At 39.4% G+C, this 16,185-nt stretch overlaps 1 protein-coding gene across 6 annotated transcripts in view; it reads right to left on the minus strand.

Moving 5' to 3' along the window:
- The window catches only part of JPH1 (junctophilin 1), an 82,788-nt gene that overhangs the window by 18,175 nt on the left and 48,428 nt on the right, over positions 1 to 16,185 (minus strand). For all 6 annotated transcript variants that reach the window (XM_033202487.1, XM_033202486.1, XM_033202484.1 and 3 more), the window contains exon 3: positions 1,502 to 1,620. In XM_033202487.1, coding sequence (XP_033058378.1) covers positions 1,502 to 1,620 — 119 coding nt within the window. The remainder of the gene's footprint in view (positions 1 to 1,501; positions 1,621 to 16,185) is intronic.

Below are 16,185 nucleotides of genomic sequence, written 5' to 3' on the forward strand. Positions count from 1 at the left end.
TGTGATGATGGTATCTATCATTCAATAACCACCCTGGGTCCCTCCTCAGCCTTTCTCTTGTAAAAACCGAATCTTCTTTGCCTGGCCTTTTACTGTCTTCTTTCTTTGCAGGAATCTCATGCTCCCATTCTCCAGGTCATTTCTCATTGCTCCATCCTTGATTATAGCCAAGTTTCTAGCTTTTCTACGAATCTTGCTATTTTGTTCACTCTGACTTATGTTGTTCGTTAGGACTCAGTGATACCCTATGGGTTCCAACAGTGTATACCCCTCACCAGAACCAAACATGTATTGAACACCTATCTCATGCAGGGTGCTGGGCTAGCGACAGGATAATAGTTATACAGCTTGATTTCACAAAAACCAGGGTGGAAAAATTCTTTACCAAGAAATGTAACTCTTAATAGAAATTGAGAACATTTATTTTGGTTTCTTCACCTAGAAATCTGTTGATGCCTCGAACAATCACTAGACAGATGTTCTTTAGAAAACAATGGAATATATATAAAAAAGGTGAATATTGCCTTTTTGAAATTCAAAACAAAAACACTAGTATATTATAGAGAGGGGTGGAAAGAGTCTACTGGGAAACTACTAGAAAGTTAATTAAATATTTAAACCTATTGCACATATTTGTTGATTGCTATTTACTAACATCTGAGGGGGGACAGATGACCAAGATCGATTTTTTTGAGGTTGTCACTTTTATTTCTTCCATCATGACATGCATTTTCCTCTTAATCTGGGCAGATTAATCTCTTTAAGTGGTATGCTGCTTTATTTCCTAACCACACTCAGATACGTTGAAAAAAACAGTCACAGTACCGACTGGCTCTTCTCTTAATGCTAAAAGTGCCTCTGAATTTGGAAGTATTTGTTAGAATCAGATATTTCTTTTAGATTCTTGTCTAGTTTACTGCTATCAGCTCAAACTTTGTTGGTCATATGTAGAGGGGAGGAAGGGCGAGACTCTGGGGAATAACCCATCTCCAGGGCTAACACTCAGACTTCAGGTGATATTTATTACTACAAGTTGAACATTCCTAATCCAAAAATCTGAAATGCTCCAGAATCCAAAACATTGTGGGCACCAACATGATGCCACAAGTGGAAAATTCCACATGATCAATGGTCACAGTCAAAATGCAGTTAAAACTTTGTTCCATGTGCAAAAATATTAAAAATATTGTATACAATTACCTCCAGGCAATGTGTATAAGGTATCTATGAAACATAAATGAATTTCGTGTTTCAACTTGGGTCCCCAGCTCAAGAGATCTCATTATGTATATGCAAATATAGAAAAATATCAACAAATCTGAAATCTGAAACACTTCTGGTCCCAAGCATTTCAGATGAAGGATCCACATGCGCCCCTGTTTATTTTGTATAATAGTATTGCTGGGATTCAGGAAGCACAGACCTTTATGTTGAAACGAAAAGGAAATAAAAGCAAACCAAAGCCAGTGCTCCTGCCTCGCTCATCAAAGCACTGTTTTACCTGGTTGGTAGAAATCAGGTGACAGCTCCCTGGCCACAGCTCTCGCGATGTCGCACTCCTGGCGAGCGGCCAGCGCGGCCTGGTCGGCAGCATCGGCCTTCGCCCTGGCGTGTGCAGTCCTACATGGGGTACAAAAGGACGAGTCAGCATAGATGGCCCCTTGTTACTTACACAGGGACAAGTAAATTGTAATCTGGGAAAAGAAATGTTAATTATGATTATGGTCCGACATCCACAAGAGCAAAAGTTTTACAGTTCTATTGCCATAAAATTTCAATGAAGATGCCATAGATGAAACTAAACTTCCTATGAATTACCTCAGCCCTTCTCTCAAGGGAAATGAAAAGTAAGCACAAGGTCTGTGTAGCCTGATGCTAAGTGTGGTTTTCAAAACTTACTAGATCAAATCTCCTGTTGACTTTGGTTGGCATTTCTCCCCACCCCTAAAATTATGGAAAGTAGAATTAGAACATATAAATTAATACAGTGTTTATCGAATTAATTTCTATGGTACAATCAGTGTAAGAATTTGACTAAGAAAGGTCTGCCCACTGGCATGTTGGTGAAGTAGCTCTTTGAAGAAAAAAATTAGCAAAATGGGGATTGGTAGCGTTTACTCATATCTATGTGTAAATGCTCTCACTGTGGCCAATTTCAGGCTACCAGCATGATGCCGCTGGATGTATAGCGGGGAGATGTGCACTACTGGCGCTCGCCAGCAGGAGCAAACCCACAGGGCCCGCTCTAAGAACATGCTCAGAAGGGTTCCTGAGGAGTCCATTTAGCTGACTTTTAGGCATGTTTCTTGTATGAACCAAAAAGGTGACAGAGAGGCAGAACTGGCAGGGATGAAATGGATCTTTCAGTCTTCCATCACCTCCCTGGCCTGTCCTCACTCATGGAAACCTCTCATCTTTCTGGATAACTAGGGTTATGGGGAAGGTGGCAGGAAAAAGAATAGGGTTTCTTATGGCTGGACCAGGGAATGATGTCTACCGGTCCCAGAGAGGGCTGGAGGGGAAGAAAACAACAACAACAACAACAAAAACAACAAAAACTCTGGTTTATCTGCTCTGCAAAGGGGAAGGCCTTGTTCTGTTAGTCTTCAGATGTTTATGGGCACCTCTTTCTTATGGCTTTGTAAACTTTTGATTGTATTTTATTAGCACTAGGTAGGGCTATAGATAACTAGCAGTGAAAACTTAATGGAAGTCTGAAAAAGGTGCTTACACTTATGTTGGAGACAGCAGGAGAGAGGAGGAGTTGGGAAAAGGCAAGGACTTTGGATGCTCTTCAGGGAGAACACACAGGCAGCAGCTGGAGGAGGCTGGCAGGCGCAACTCCTGGGACCAGACTGCAGGGGAGAATCGGGCCTGGCCTGAGACAAGGGGGCCAACTGGTAGGAGGCTCCCTTTTCACATTACTCTCTTCAATAACCTCCTCTCGTCCTGTGCTCTCATGGGGCCCCTTTCACTTCTATTTAGGCTCTAAGCAAGCATGGAGGCTAGATGTATTCGAATGCAAGCTTTGTGAAGATGGGGATTTTTAATTTTTGGTCCTCTGTCATAATCCCAAAGTGCAGAACACTACATGGCACATACTATTTATTGAGGGACCACTTTATGAATAAAGGAATAAATGATGCTTCCTTAGGAAAAGCTGAGTAGTTCTTAAAACTGAATGGAAGGACAAAACCATAGAGACCATAAAAAGATCCGGAGTTGCTAAGAGTTCGGGGTGTACTGGGAAGAATGAATTGGTGGAACAGAGGGCATATCTGGGGGAGTTTAATTATTCTGCATGATACTGTAGGGGGGGACATTACATATTTGTCAAAATCTATAGACTGTATAACACAAAAATGAATTAATCCTGATGTAAACTATAGACTTTAATACTAATGTATTAATACCGGTTCATCAATTAGACCATATGCACCTCAAAATGCAAGACGTTAATAATAGGGGACACTGTGTGTATGCATGAGGAGAGGAGGTATATGGGAACTTTGTAGTTCCTGTTCAATTTTTCTGATAACTTAAAACTGCTCTAAAAAAATAAAGTCTATTAATTAAAAATGAATCATCAAATCTGCTATTTCTAAACCATGGAGGACGCTTTAGATTATTTGTGTACAGGGTATCAGGAAATATGAAATGGAAATAATATCAAGAGGGGAGGGACATATTCTTAAATGACCAGCTGTCGGGATAACCCTGCATGGGTGCCATTGCTAATCTATGATGGGTAATGCCTTAGTTCTGTGTGTTGTGCCTGAGAATCAACGGATGCCCTCTACTAATGTTCTTTCAGTTTCTCAGAATCTAAACTTTTTTCCCCCCCAAATGATTTTCCATTTTGTCTGCTATTCTTAGCCAGGGCCTAATTATGTCTAGGTGTCATAATTAATGAAGCCATAAGAATACAGCTATGCTGCTTTATAATACAATCTCTTAGCCCTTTAATAAATTTACAAAACTCAAGTACAGATAACTTACTCTGATCCAATCACAACACACCACCATACAGTCAAATAAACAGTAGTAGTATATCTATTACTTTTTATAATATGCTAAACTGGAGAATAGACAAATGCAGCTTAACCTTTCTGCAAATATATTTTGGAAGCACAGAATCAGTGAAGGCTGCTAGTATTTAATCCTTTACTTTTTTACTCGCTGTTTCCTGTAAGACCACACAGCAAAGGAGGACCTTTCTATCCAGCCTAGCTCTGTGGCTCAGTGCTACTGTATAGCTGGCCAGATGAGTCAAGACCACATTCAAACCTGAATCCTGAAGTCTGCTCAAGAGCTTTTGGAACCGATGACAAGAAGGAAGAATACGAACCCACTGTGAGTTTGCTGTTAACACCAGCCTGTAGAGCTAAGGCCACTGGCATGTCTAGATTTTGCCCAGGAATAATCTGGACTTGCCTCTGGCTCATGTTAGTGAATTCATGTGATCACATCCCAGGCTCAGTTCCAGAGTGACACACGACCCCTGTAATCAGTCAATTGTGATTGTTCTTGTGTTGGGGGGAGGGTTCAGGTTAGGCAGTCTGGAGAGATAAGCTGAAACCACTCAAACTGCATGCCCTGATGCTGTTGCTGGTCACAGGCAAAACGTGCATACACCAAAGCGGCATACGTGCCCCAAACCATTTCATTTGTCAAAAGACTGCTGACATTTACAAATCTTCAGACCTTCAAGAATCTCCAAATACCATTATCTCAGATACTTTCTGCCATCAAATGCAGTAAAAATTAACTGAAAGGCCACTTCTTTAAGTTAAGCATCAGCTGTTGACTTTCTTTTAGGGCTATACATTTTTATAAACAAACCAAATTGTTAACCTGTGAAGAGCTGCACCTTATGGGTGAAGACGCCACAGCCATGCTGGCTGCGGAGACCTGGGCAGCTGGTTATGCTCACTGAGCAGCTATAGAACTCCCTTCCTGGACATAAGCTCTGCAGAGGTCAACCGTGACCAGCCACAACAATAAATGGGGAATTTCTGAATGCTAGGCATCACCTGTAGTTACAAACTTAATGACAAATTATTTTCCTAACCAGCAATTTGATGAGGTTTCCTTTTCTTTAATGACTGAAATAGTGTTTTATGAGCTCTCTAGTTGCTTTAGGAGAAAATAATCTAGTTTCCTTTTCTTAAACGTTTAAGACTTTAACAAAAAGCGTACTCAATCATACATGGAACGTGCTGAGCATATTCTCCTCCTGCTAAGGTACACGTGGGTCCCTGAGACATCTCCCACCTCCTTTCAATCTCTTATACATCTGTGAACTCTCACATAGCTGATAAAGATTTTCATCTAGAATGGAGAACAAGTCTGCTAAAGGTGAAGCACTATTTCTACTTTTTATATAGTCTTTTCTCAACAATAAACTGCTTCAAAATTGCGCTGATATTGATGTTTTTAAAAATCTGTGACATATTACGTCTAAGTTGGTTTACTGATCTGACTCTGAAAACTTGACAGCAGAGGCGATAACCTAATTGATTCAGGGGCTGTCCTTGTGATTTGCTTTGATGTACAAGTATTTCAAGAAAATTATTAGGAAAATTTAAAAATAAAAGCAATTGGCACATAAAAACCCAAGTCTTGGTTGATGGCAACACCATTCTTGCAGTTGCTCAAGCCAAAACCTCTGCATCATCCTTGACAACTCCCATTCTCTCATACACCATATCCACTGTCAGCAAATCCAGCTGGCACCACCTTCCGAGTATCTTCCCCCACCCAGCCATTTCACGTTCTCTGGTTCACTGTCACCTCACCAGGGTTAGTACAAAGGTAACTGACCTCCCTACTTCAATTCTCCTCTCTGCCATTTTATTTCCTTCCAGGTGGTCTTGGAAATGCCTAATAACCAAAAATTCATTCCTGGGTTATGGCACCATGGGTAAGAAAATGCATAAAATAGGAGCCGTTAGCCTTTCTTTTGGACTGTGACATTATTCATTTATGAGAGACCTAGATTTGAGAAAACCAATTATCCCGTGCAGACAGTTGGAGCTCTTAAGAAGAAATCAATCTGTTAAGCAAGGAATACTCTTGATAGGGACAATAACCAACTGGCTCCACAGGCATCAGTTTAAAATCAGAGGTGTGATTTCTGAGTTACCTGCACCTAGTAAGAAATGACTCTTTCAATCTGGATTTGGGTCTCTGATAAGACAGACTCAGCAAGGCTCAGCACCGGTACACATAGGGCCCTGAGATGTCTGTCCCAACTTCTAACTTGCAATCTTTTATACATCTGCTAACGGACAAAGCTGATAAAGATTTTGGTCTAAAATAGACAATAATTCTGCTAAAGCTCCATTCTCAGTAAACTTGATTTGGGAAGATGACTTATGTGAACCCATCTTCACCATCTATTCATTACTGAATGTTAATTTTCTCCATAAATTTCTTTCTTTCTTTCTTTCTTTTTTTTTTTTTTTTAAAAGATAGGACCTGGAATAATAACTTTAAGACAGAATTCTTATGTCCTGGTTTAAAACAAGTTATATCACCAGTGAATAGTTGTCCACTTTGCCAAGGCAGGAGTTCCTGTCTTCCTTTTCTCTAAAAGCAATATCAAGTTATTTAGATATCAAATGTAAACTATTATGTTATTCAGTTATTTCTAAATAATATAAAATGTAAACTATTATGCCTTGTTTTGTACTAAAGGGAATAATATCCCTAATGAAGTCTGGCATTTGATATTTCAAGGGCCTACACTTTTGCAGAGGTGTTATGATATAGGCTTTGAAAGTATTAATAGCCAGAGAGTAGGTGAGGCCATTCTGAGCCACAAGTGATTTTTGTCAATGAGATAAAAAGTTCAACCACATTACTCCATCCTACAAACGCATCCACAGATTCGTAGGGAGAGGAGAGGAGCCCAGATTCACATGAAGAATGTTCATATGCCTTTTGTAAAAGGCTATCCATTATGGGGAATCACTGTCATGTTTATAAAGATCTAGGTGATACACTTCTCCTTAGAGTCTGGTGCCAGGAAAAATGTGGTCTCTGATGCTTAACTCCTGTGCTTCCTTGTATCATACAACATGAACTATGGGATTGATTGCTTCTCTTTTTGTTAAGGCTACCCGGAAACCTGGAGTGAAACTATCCTCAATGTATGAGCACAGTAATCCTTTCTAACCACATGACTTTATTTTTATACCCAATATCAGGAATTCTATCATGTATGTAACTCATTATAGAGTCCCGCAAATACTTTTTGGAAAGCAGGATAAATAAATGAAACAAAACATTCCTGGATTAATAAGCTCTTGTAATACTAAGTTTTCTGAACTCTAGCCCCCTGCAGTGTGCTCCTTGCTCAGGGGACATGTGTAATAATTTAGGAATAGCGGTGTCTACTATTCAGCCCCCTTTTATAAGATTTCTTTTTCTCTATCACCAGAACATTTTTTAAGCTTGGAAAATAAGTACTTAATTAAGTACTTTATAGACTTTATTCCTTAACACTTGATCAAAAGCTTAATAAGCTTAAAGGCTATATTCTCTGGATAGGACAGATCAAAGGCACATTTCTAATCCTTGATTGGAATATGCCAAATAATTGGTTATTCTACTTCATTGAGCTTTATAAAACTTATCTAAGATTTACCTTCCCATGTTATGTGTTGAGAAAAATCTGACGTAGAAATATTTAAGGGATGTTTTCTTCTTGGAATAATTTTTGGAGAAAGGTCCGTTATAATGAGAGTCATTCAAAAGTTCAAAAACATTACCACTAAATAAGATGAAAACTTCTCTTTAAAACATAATCACTGCAACCCACTGAATGGGATAAAATGTTTGCAAATCATATATCTGATAAGGGGTTAGTACCTAGAATACATAAAGAACTCCCACACTTCAACAACAAAACAACCTGATTTAAAAATGGCCAAAGACTTGAATAAACATTTCTGCAAAGAGGCACAAATGTCCAACAAGCACTTAAAAAGACACTCAGCATCATTAAGCATAAGTTAGTACCTAGAATATATAAAGAACTCCCACACTTCAACAACAAAACAAACTGATTTAAAAATGGCCAAAGACTTGAATAAACATTTCTGCAAAGAGGCACAAATGTCCAATAAGCACGTAAAAAGACACTCAGCATCATTAAGCATAAAGGAATGCACATCAAAACCACAATGAGATACTATTTCACACCCATAAGGATGGCTACTATAAAAAAAAAAAGATAATAACAAGTGTTAGCAAGGATGTGGAGAAACCGAACGCTCTGCGCACTGCCAGTGGGAATGGAAAATGGTGCAGCTAAGTGTTAAAACAGGATGGTGGTTCCTAAAAACATTAAAAATATAATTACCACAGAATCCACCAATTCTACTTTTCAGTATATACTAAAAAAAAAAACTGAAAGGGTCTCAAAGTGATATTTATACACCTATGTTCATAGCAGCATTATTTATAATAGTCCAAAGGTGGAAACAATCCTAATGTCAATGAATGAATAAACAAAATGTGTTGTATGTATTCTAGATACTCTTTATCAGAGAGATGATCTGCAAATATTTTCTCCCATTCAATGGGATGCAGTGATTATATACATACTGGAGTATTATTCAGACTTAAAAAGGAAATTCTGATACATGCCCCAACATGGATGAATCTTGAAGACATTATGCTAAGTGAAATAAGCCGGTCACAAAAAGACAAATATTACATGCAGTACCTACAGTAGTCAAATTCATAGAGACAGAACGTAGCACAGTAATTTCCAGGCGGTTGGAGGGGGGAGAATAAAGCATTATTGTTTAATGGGTATAGATTGTTAGTTTTGCAAGATGAAAATGTTCTGAAGATTTGTTGCACAACAATGTGGGGCTACTACTACTGAAATATATACTTAAATGGTCAAGATGGTAAATTTTATGTTATACATATTTTACAACAACTAAAAATAAAAGGAAGTCACCTAATGTACTACTATTTACAGAGCATCTTATATATTCAGAGGAAGTGAGGAGAGAAAAAACCAAGGCTGGGCTCTCTGTTGAGAAGTTGCTGCATGCAACCCAGCCCTGGCATGCTTAGAATCTAATAGAGGAAACAGCTGTAACGTAAAGCAATAACTGATGGACATTTTAAGGAAAGAGGGATCGGAACTTTGTAAAATGCGGGCAGACTTGTGCCTGTTTCTCGAACTTTTAACATAAGCCTGGCATGGAGGCTGTCTTCAACAAATATTAGCGGATGAATAAATAGGTAAAAAAGAGAAAAACATAAAAGATAACTCCAAGATTTCTAATTTGGTGTACAAATAAATGACCTCACTATGGTCTGGGAGTGATGACAAGTTCTGTTTTAGACAAGTAGGATTTTACACGACACAGGCATCTGTAGTTGGAGATACAGGGCTGCTATGCAAATTAAAGGTCAAGGTTCTAAACGGAACTGTGAGCGTCATGTCACAGAAGATGAGTTCAATGAAAGGTGATTGAACTCACCAAATAAGTGAGTCAAAAAAGCAAAGAACTGAGGACTGAGACAAAAGTGTCCTTGGGTGAAGGAAACAGGAAGGTAAATGGAACAGCAGTAGCATACAGGTGGAAGGGGAACTTCTAATAAAGCTGTTCACAGTTCTTGTTCTTGCATAAATCCTGGGCTTCTTTTAGGAGGTAAGGGGGCCAGATCTGAATTTGCCTTATCTCTGGGGCAGCTGCATGTTTCTCAGCCTGCCTGGCAGATTTATGTGCAGTCACTGAAATGAGTCAGTACTGGAGAAGGTGAGAGCTAGGGAAAGTTTGCTGAATTTGATAAGAACCTTTCAGAGAGCAGTTCTCACAAGGAGACCACCCCAGAAGCTGGACTGAAGGGAGTTGGCGAGGAAGTGGGCAGAGGAAGCCGAGGAAGCAGGTGTGGGCCACATGCTGGAGACTTTTGACCCAGAAAGGAAGGAGGAAATTTGGACAGTAACCAGAAGGATTAGCTGGATCAAGGAAAAAGACGTTTTACTCGTATTTTAAGAAAATGAGAGCTGATCCTGTTGGAAGGTGGGAAGGATGCCCAGAGAACAGGAGAAAATGAAGCAGCTCTGAAAAGGTGACAATTGCTGGAATTAAGTCCTGGATAAGTGAAAGAAAGGAAACAGGAAAGAATGTAAGAACAGTGAAAGGGGTGATCCAGTGATTTTAAGGATCATAAAACCTGAAGGAGCCCAAGCTCAAAAAAGACCTAAAGTGTTGTGGGCTTTGGAACCAGGCAGACCCAGGTGCACACCCCACTTTATCACATGTTGGCTGTATCACCTTAGTCTCAATTTCCCCACCTGTAAAATGGGGAGAATATTACTTCGTAGAGTTGTTCTGGGATAAGAACGAATATATATGAAGTACTTAGTATTAACACAGAGAGATACTTAGTAGATAAATTGCCCATTATTGATCTTCTGTTGAAATAAACAGCTGGCAGGGGAAATCTGGGGCTTAAAGAGGTAAAGATTTGGAGTCAGCACTGTACAGAAGTTCTCAGAAATGTTAAGAAAGGCACATTAGAATATATATGATTCTGCATCGTTCTCTAGCAGGGCTGTCTCTTCTGGGAGAAGTGAAGGGAAAAGGTGGCTTTGATGCAGGGTCAGAGACATGGAGCAAGGAGGATGGGGAGCATGGTATAACCCATGACAGAGTTCTGGGTAGGAAGGAAGGAAGTGTATAGAGCCAACGGAGGCCTTTGGACCAGAGGAAATAGAAAGGGTGAAGTTAGGATCAAGCAAAAAATCAGGCAGGCCAAATTATTTTAAAATGGATGCATATTCTATAAAATGATACTAGATATAATCCTGACTCCATGTTCTTGTTAGCACTGGAGCAAACATCTGAAAGTGCTTGATAAGAACTTCAGAACCTAAGAAGACCTTCTGGGTAATGATGAGAATTACCAACGTCAATGCTGTTTTTGTTCACCTATCAGTGTTGTTATGCTTCTTGTCCTTTACCAATGGTCCACTATGGGTACATATTTAAACATGACTAGGAATTAGAGCAATTCAAGACTGCATCATGGGCAAAATACATGATGGCAGCTAGGGCTATTCAGCTGAATGACACACTGACCAAGTGATCAGATCATAAACTGACCTAATCTCCACCTAGCAGCTGCAAATGCCCATTAAATGCACACTGTGGTGCTCAAATGATTCCATTTTATACATACTTATAACTACATTTTTAAAAATTAAGCAAACACCATTCACTCCTTAAAAGTGACATGCACCCTCTAGAACTCCTCCTTGAACTCACAGTTGAAAAACATTCTCTAAGGTAATATCTGTTTTATATTATCTAAAATGGTTATCTAGAAATCTCAAATCCACCAGTCTGCCACCTCACTTTGTTCTGTCTAGATATGCCCAACCAGTGAAGAACAAAAAGATCTATTCCTCTATCAGGCTTTTGATGCTGAACAGTATGAACATGAACTTGCTTGGGACTGGCTGTACAAAACCATTGTGCATCTTAAGCTCTATCCTTGTCAAGGCACACATTTTGAAGTTACAGAATTTATGAGAGAACTGTTTTGTGAGGAACGTTAAAAAATTAGGGGTATAGTTATTCTCTCAGTGAACTTGTTTTATTCACTTCATGTTTCCTTGTAGGAACTGTCGCTCCGTCACGCTGTTTATTTCACATCTGTTTGATGACAAGGAATCATTCATTCTATAGTTCAACTAAGAAGCCCATGCATATTTTTACTTTAAATCTTCAGTTTCTTGCTGCAACAGATATTGAGGAAAACAATATAACAAGCACAAGGGTATTTGCCTTGATTTATATTAAACTTCTGGTTTTGCTCTTGAAACTTCTGCTTTAACAGACATATTAAAACACACTATTTGAGCTGAATGGGGCTCTGAGAGTCCACATGATCCCTCCTGGTGACCAGGCAATTACTTTTCCTTCTGTAGAGACCTGAGACTCAGCGAGATTAAGGAATATATTCAAAGTCACACAGCAAAGTCATATGGCTACCCAGAGGAATCAATGGGTAGAGCCCAGGTCTCCTAACCTTTAGGATGAAGACTATGTTGTGAAAAGAGATTTCTTTATTACCATCTTCTAGATTTGTTTTAGCAAACATTTTGTTATTATCATCTAGTTATACATTTTTCTTTCTACTTTAGGAATTCATTTATATCTAGAGTTCATCTTCTTGTATTCATGCTTTCTCTGTGAATCTGTCACTGCTCTCCTTACTTCTCTATTCAATCTTTTATTTTAATACATTTATGCCTCCTATTGAAAAATGCACATTTTGAGCTATCTTCTCCCAATATATATATTTTTTAACCAGTTTCAGCTGACCTTCAAATGAAATAACACAGCCTAGGAAACATCTTACTAAAGACTATAGGACAGATTTGGTTTTCATCAAGGTTATTCTTTAGCAGGAACATTTTTAGGTGGTGTTAAAAATACTACAGATTCATCCAACTCATAGTTGCCTTCCCCAAATCACCAAATTAGTAATCAACGCCTCCAAGTTTAAAAGGAAATATCAGAAGATCATCTAGTTCTTCCTGAATTCTTAAGTTTTCTTATTTTTCCTCATGGGAGTCTCAAATTTGTTGAGTTTACCTATTTTTAGCATTTGCTGTGTTACACCAAAAACAAATTCTTCATCCCAATACTCAACAGATAAAATAATAGCTTATCCGAGGACACTGAGAAAATGGAAGCAGAAACAAGTATGTAAACCAGGGTGACTCGTTTCTGTTTAGTACCCTTAAATAAAAGTAACATTGGTACAATTTGGGGAGCAAAGTCAGTTTTGAAGATGAATGCATGTACATCAAGATAAAAATGTTCAATTCTCCTTCATTAAAAATGGTGGTAGAAATGCAAGTCAGGATTCAAGCCAACTAAGTACAAGAATCATGTTAAACCCTGGCTCAAATAACAGGAATCTTTTCCTCTGGTTCTCATAGATTGTTAGTGAACTGCTTCAAAGTTTACATACTTACCACGCTTATAGGACTTGGGATATTCTTGACCAGGAGCCTGCTGTCTGCCTGGGTAGATCCTCTAGACACACTTTGATGAGCTTTTAACCTTTATTATCTTCGTGGTGGGATTGATTCTGGGCCCTGGGATGCCACGGCTGTCGGTGGAATGGATGGACTCCTGCTGCAGCCACTGAGGAATGCAGGGTCTGCCCTCCTGGACTCCATTCCTTAGTGACAGATGCAGTAACTTGAATGGAACTACTCCTCACCAATACGAGGTTCAGACTGAGTCCAAAGAATCTCAAGAATTATTCTAGGCACAATGGGAATGTTGCACATCCCCCAAACAAGGGGGAAATTTAGGACGTCATTTCCACCGAGGCAAGAATTTCTAGAGGCCCAAGAATTCAGAATCTATGGACTGCCATCTTGTAACTGTAGGGAAGTCGACTGAAACGGGAGGAGTAGGGAAAGTAACCTGCCAACACCCCAGGCCCACCCTCCCCCTTGTTGCAAGTTGTCTAGTATTAGTTTTCGGGTCCAGGGCCTTGCTTGCTGCTTCGCTGCTATCTGACAGCTACTTTAGTGGGGTCTAGGATTGCCCTAGACATCAGGCTGTACTTGCCAAGTTAGACCTGTTCAATGTGCTAAGTCTTGGCCAGCGATAGGAGTACTGGAAATAGTTCTTCCTGTCTTTTCAATACAATCATACTCGTCTTCCGACATGACAACAGACTTGGTGACAAAAGGATGTGCCCTCACCTTACTGGCTGACTCTGCCCTACCTGAAGCACAAATGTGAAAAATCCCCTTCCATTTAAGGCAGAGAACCCTGTAGCCATGAAGCTCTCTAGGATTTAAAAATACATTTTAAAAATGTATTTAAAAATTTGGACCTAAATGTTGCTGCAACAGGCACAATGGGAGATGGGACTTCACAGGCAATGCTTTGTTATGGCATGAAGAAAACAGGGGCACAGAAAACCCTTTTATAGTTTCATATGGAGTCTCGTGGGCTGGCCAGTAGCCCTGAAAACATGAGGGCTGTCAGGGCAAGGAGAGGCCTGTGAGGTCCATCACGTTGTTTGGAAGAATCACATCCTGCAGGAGCTCCCACTGCCCTGGCAGACAGGGCTTCTTCCAAGAGCTGGAACACCACAGAAAATGGCATTTGTTCCACAGAATAAGGAGAGTTAAAAAGCCCCTTCCCATCCAAGACAAAGAGGCAGGCAACTGCACAGAAACTCAAAGGGGGATTGCTCACTGCTTGCAGCTATGCCGTCAGGAGCTTTTACTAATGCTACGCATGTCCTGCTGCTCCTTGTCTTCCTAGTGACACTTCTCCAGGTTTCAGATAACTTTTGACTTTGTGTTCCCTAAAATACTCAACCCTGGCCTGTCTCCCCTGAAATTTTTTCATTGCTGTCCAAATCCTCATTGCCTGATCAACTATATTTTCTATCTCCAACAAAACCTCAACATACTTAATGATCTACACATGTCTAGAAATGCTTTTACATTATTTGCTACTCTGGGCACACAGGTAATTCTGCCTAGTTCTAAATATCATGTTCACTCTTCTCTCCCTACTTATTACATACATTGCATACATCATTCTGCTCCAACCCCTCTGTAATGCTAGGGGTGAAAAGAAAGCTTCTTCTCCCTTAAATCTCTCACTGGCAAAGATCACTGCTGGCAACAGTCAATTATAAATATGAAGTTTCTCTGTAATGTTTTTCCGAGACGTCATAGTAACAACAGCTCAAAGCATGATCTTGTATGGCAGAGTGAAATGAAAAGCTTCTGATTTGATCAGAGATGCCTCTGTGGGACCCTTAGCTCTGAGATACTACAAGTACAGCTTCTTGCAAGTTACTTATTGAAATATATTTTCTAGGGTGCTGGCATAATTCCAGAAAACAGTTTGTCTATCTTGGCTGTCAAAGTCTGAAATTAATTTTTAAACCAAAACTTTGTCTACTCTAATTATAATGGAAAGACCTAGATTATTTTTAACATCTTCTTTGTAATCCTAGAAGAAACTATCAGTTTAACCACACCATTTGTAACTACCAACTTAAATGTTATAAGGTGATGAATCCCTTGTATAATGAAAAATCTCTCAACTACTGAATGTTTGCTCGGTGGGTTTAATATGATTGTGAATTTTAGAGAAGAATATATAAACCTGTACACACATTTTAAATATGTATACATTATATTAGATTGAAATATGTATATATCTGCACCAACTTAGGAGTATCTGAAAGTTTTTTGTTTTCTTTTTTTTTTTTTTTTTTTGAGATGGAGTCTCGCTCTGTCACCCAAGCTGGAGTGCAGTGGCCAGATCTCAGCTCACTGCAAGCTCCGCCTCCCGGGTTCACACCATTCTCCTGCCTCAGCCTCCCGAGTAGCTGGGACTACAGGCGCCCGCCACCTCGCCCGGCTAGTTTTTTGTATTTTTTAGTAGAGACGGGGTTTCACCGTGTTAGCCAGGATGGTCTCGATCTCCTGACCTTGTGATCCGCCCCCCTCGGCCTCCCAAAGTGCTGGGATTACAGGCTTGAGCCACCGCGCCCGGCCAAGTTTTTTGTTTTCATTTGGGGCAAATACTTAACTGAATTCTTCTTTTAATCTAATGTTTTTTGGTTTTGTTGAGTCCCAGGAAGAATGACAAGAAAAACTAATCAACAACAATGATGACAAACCCAACCACACAAAACACTTCAGGAATGAATAATTTAACCAAAATATTAAATACAACTCTTATATTAGCACTGCCTTGACAACAAGTCAGGATCGCTCATATTTTTAAGTTATAATTTCATTATCTACAGTACCAGGCTCCTCTGTCAAATAAGGCTTTATTACAGAGCTATTATGTAATTCAATTCATGGCTTAAAAATGTCTCCTATGTCTGGAAAACCTAATTGGAATGGTACTGTCCTTGCCTCTTGGTAAGAAATCATTAAACTGGAATTTAGTAACCAGATTTTATTTTAAAAATAATACAGCACATTTTATTCAGTTTTTGAAATACCCTTCTAAGCTTTTGAGTGATTTAATCAGTCTTTTTTTTTTTATGCTCTGGGACCTTATGTTGACCTGAAGTTTAAGTTATGAAGGAGGTGTCCTATCTTCTGTTGTTACTTGAGCCTCTACAACCTCTCTCAAA

Source organism: Trachypithecus francoisi, unplaced genomic scaffold (assembly GCF_009764315.1).
Source record: "Trachypithecus francoisi isolate TF-2019V2 unplaced genomic scaffold, Tfra_2.0 Lachesis_group7, whole genome shotgun sequence".
NCBI lineage: Eukaryota > Metazoa > Chordata > Mammalia > Primates > Cercopithecidae > Trachypithecus > Trachypithecus francoisi.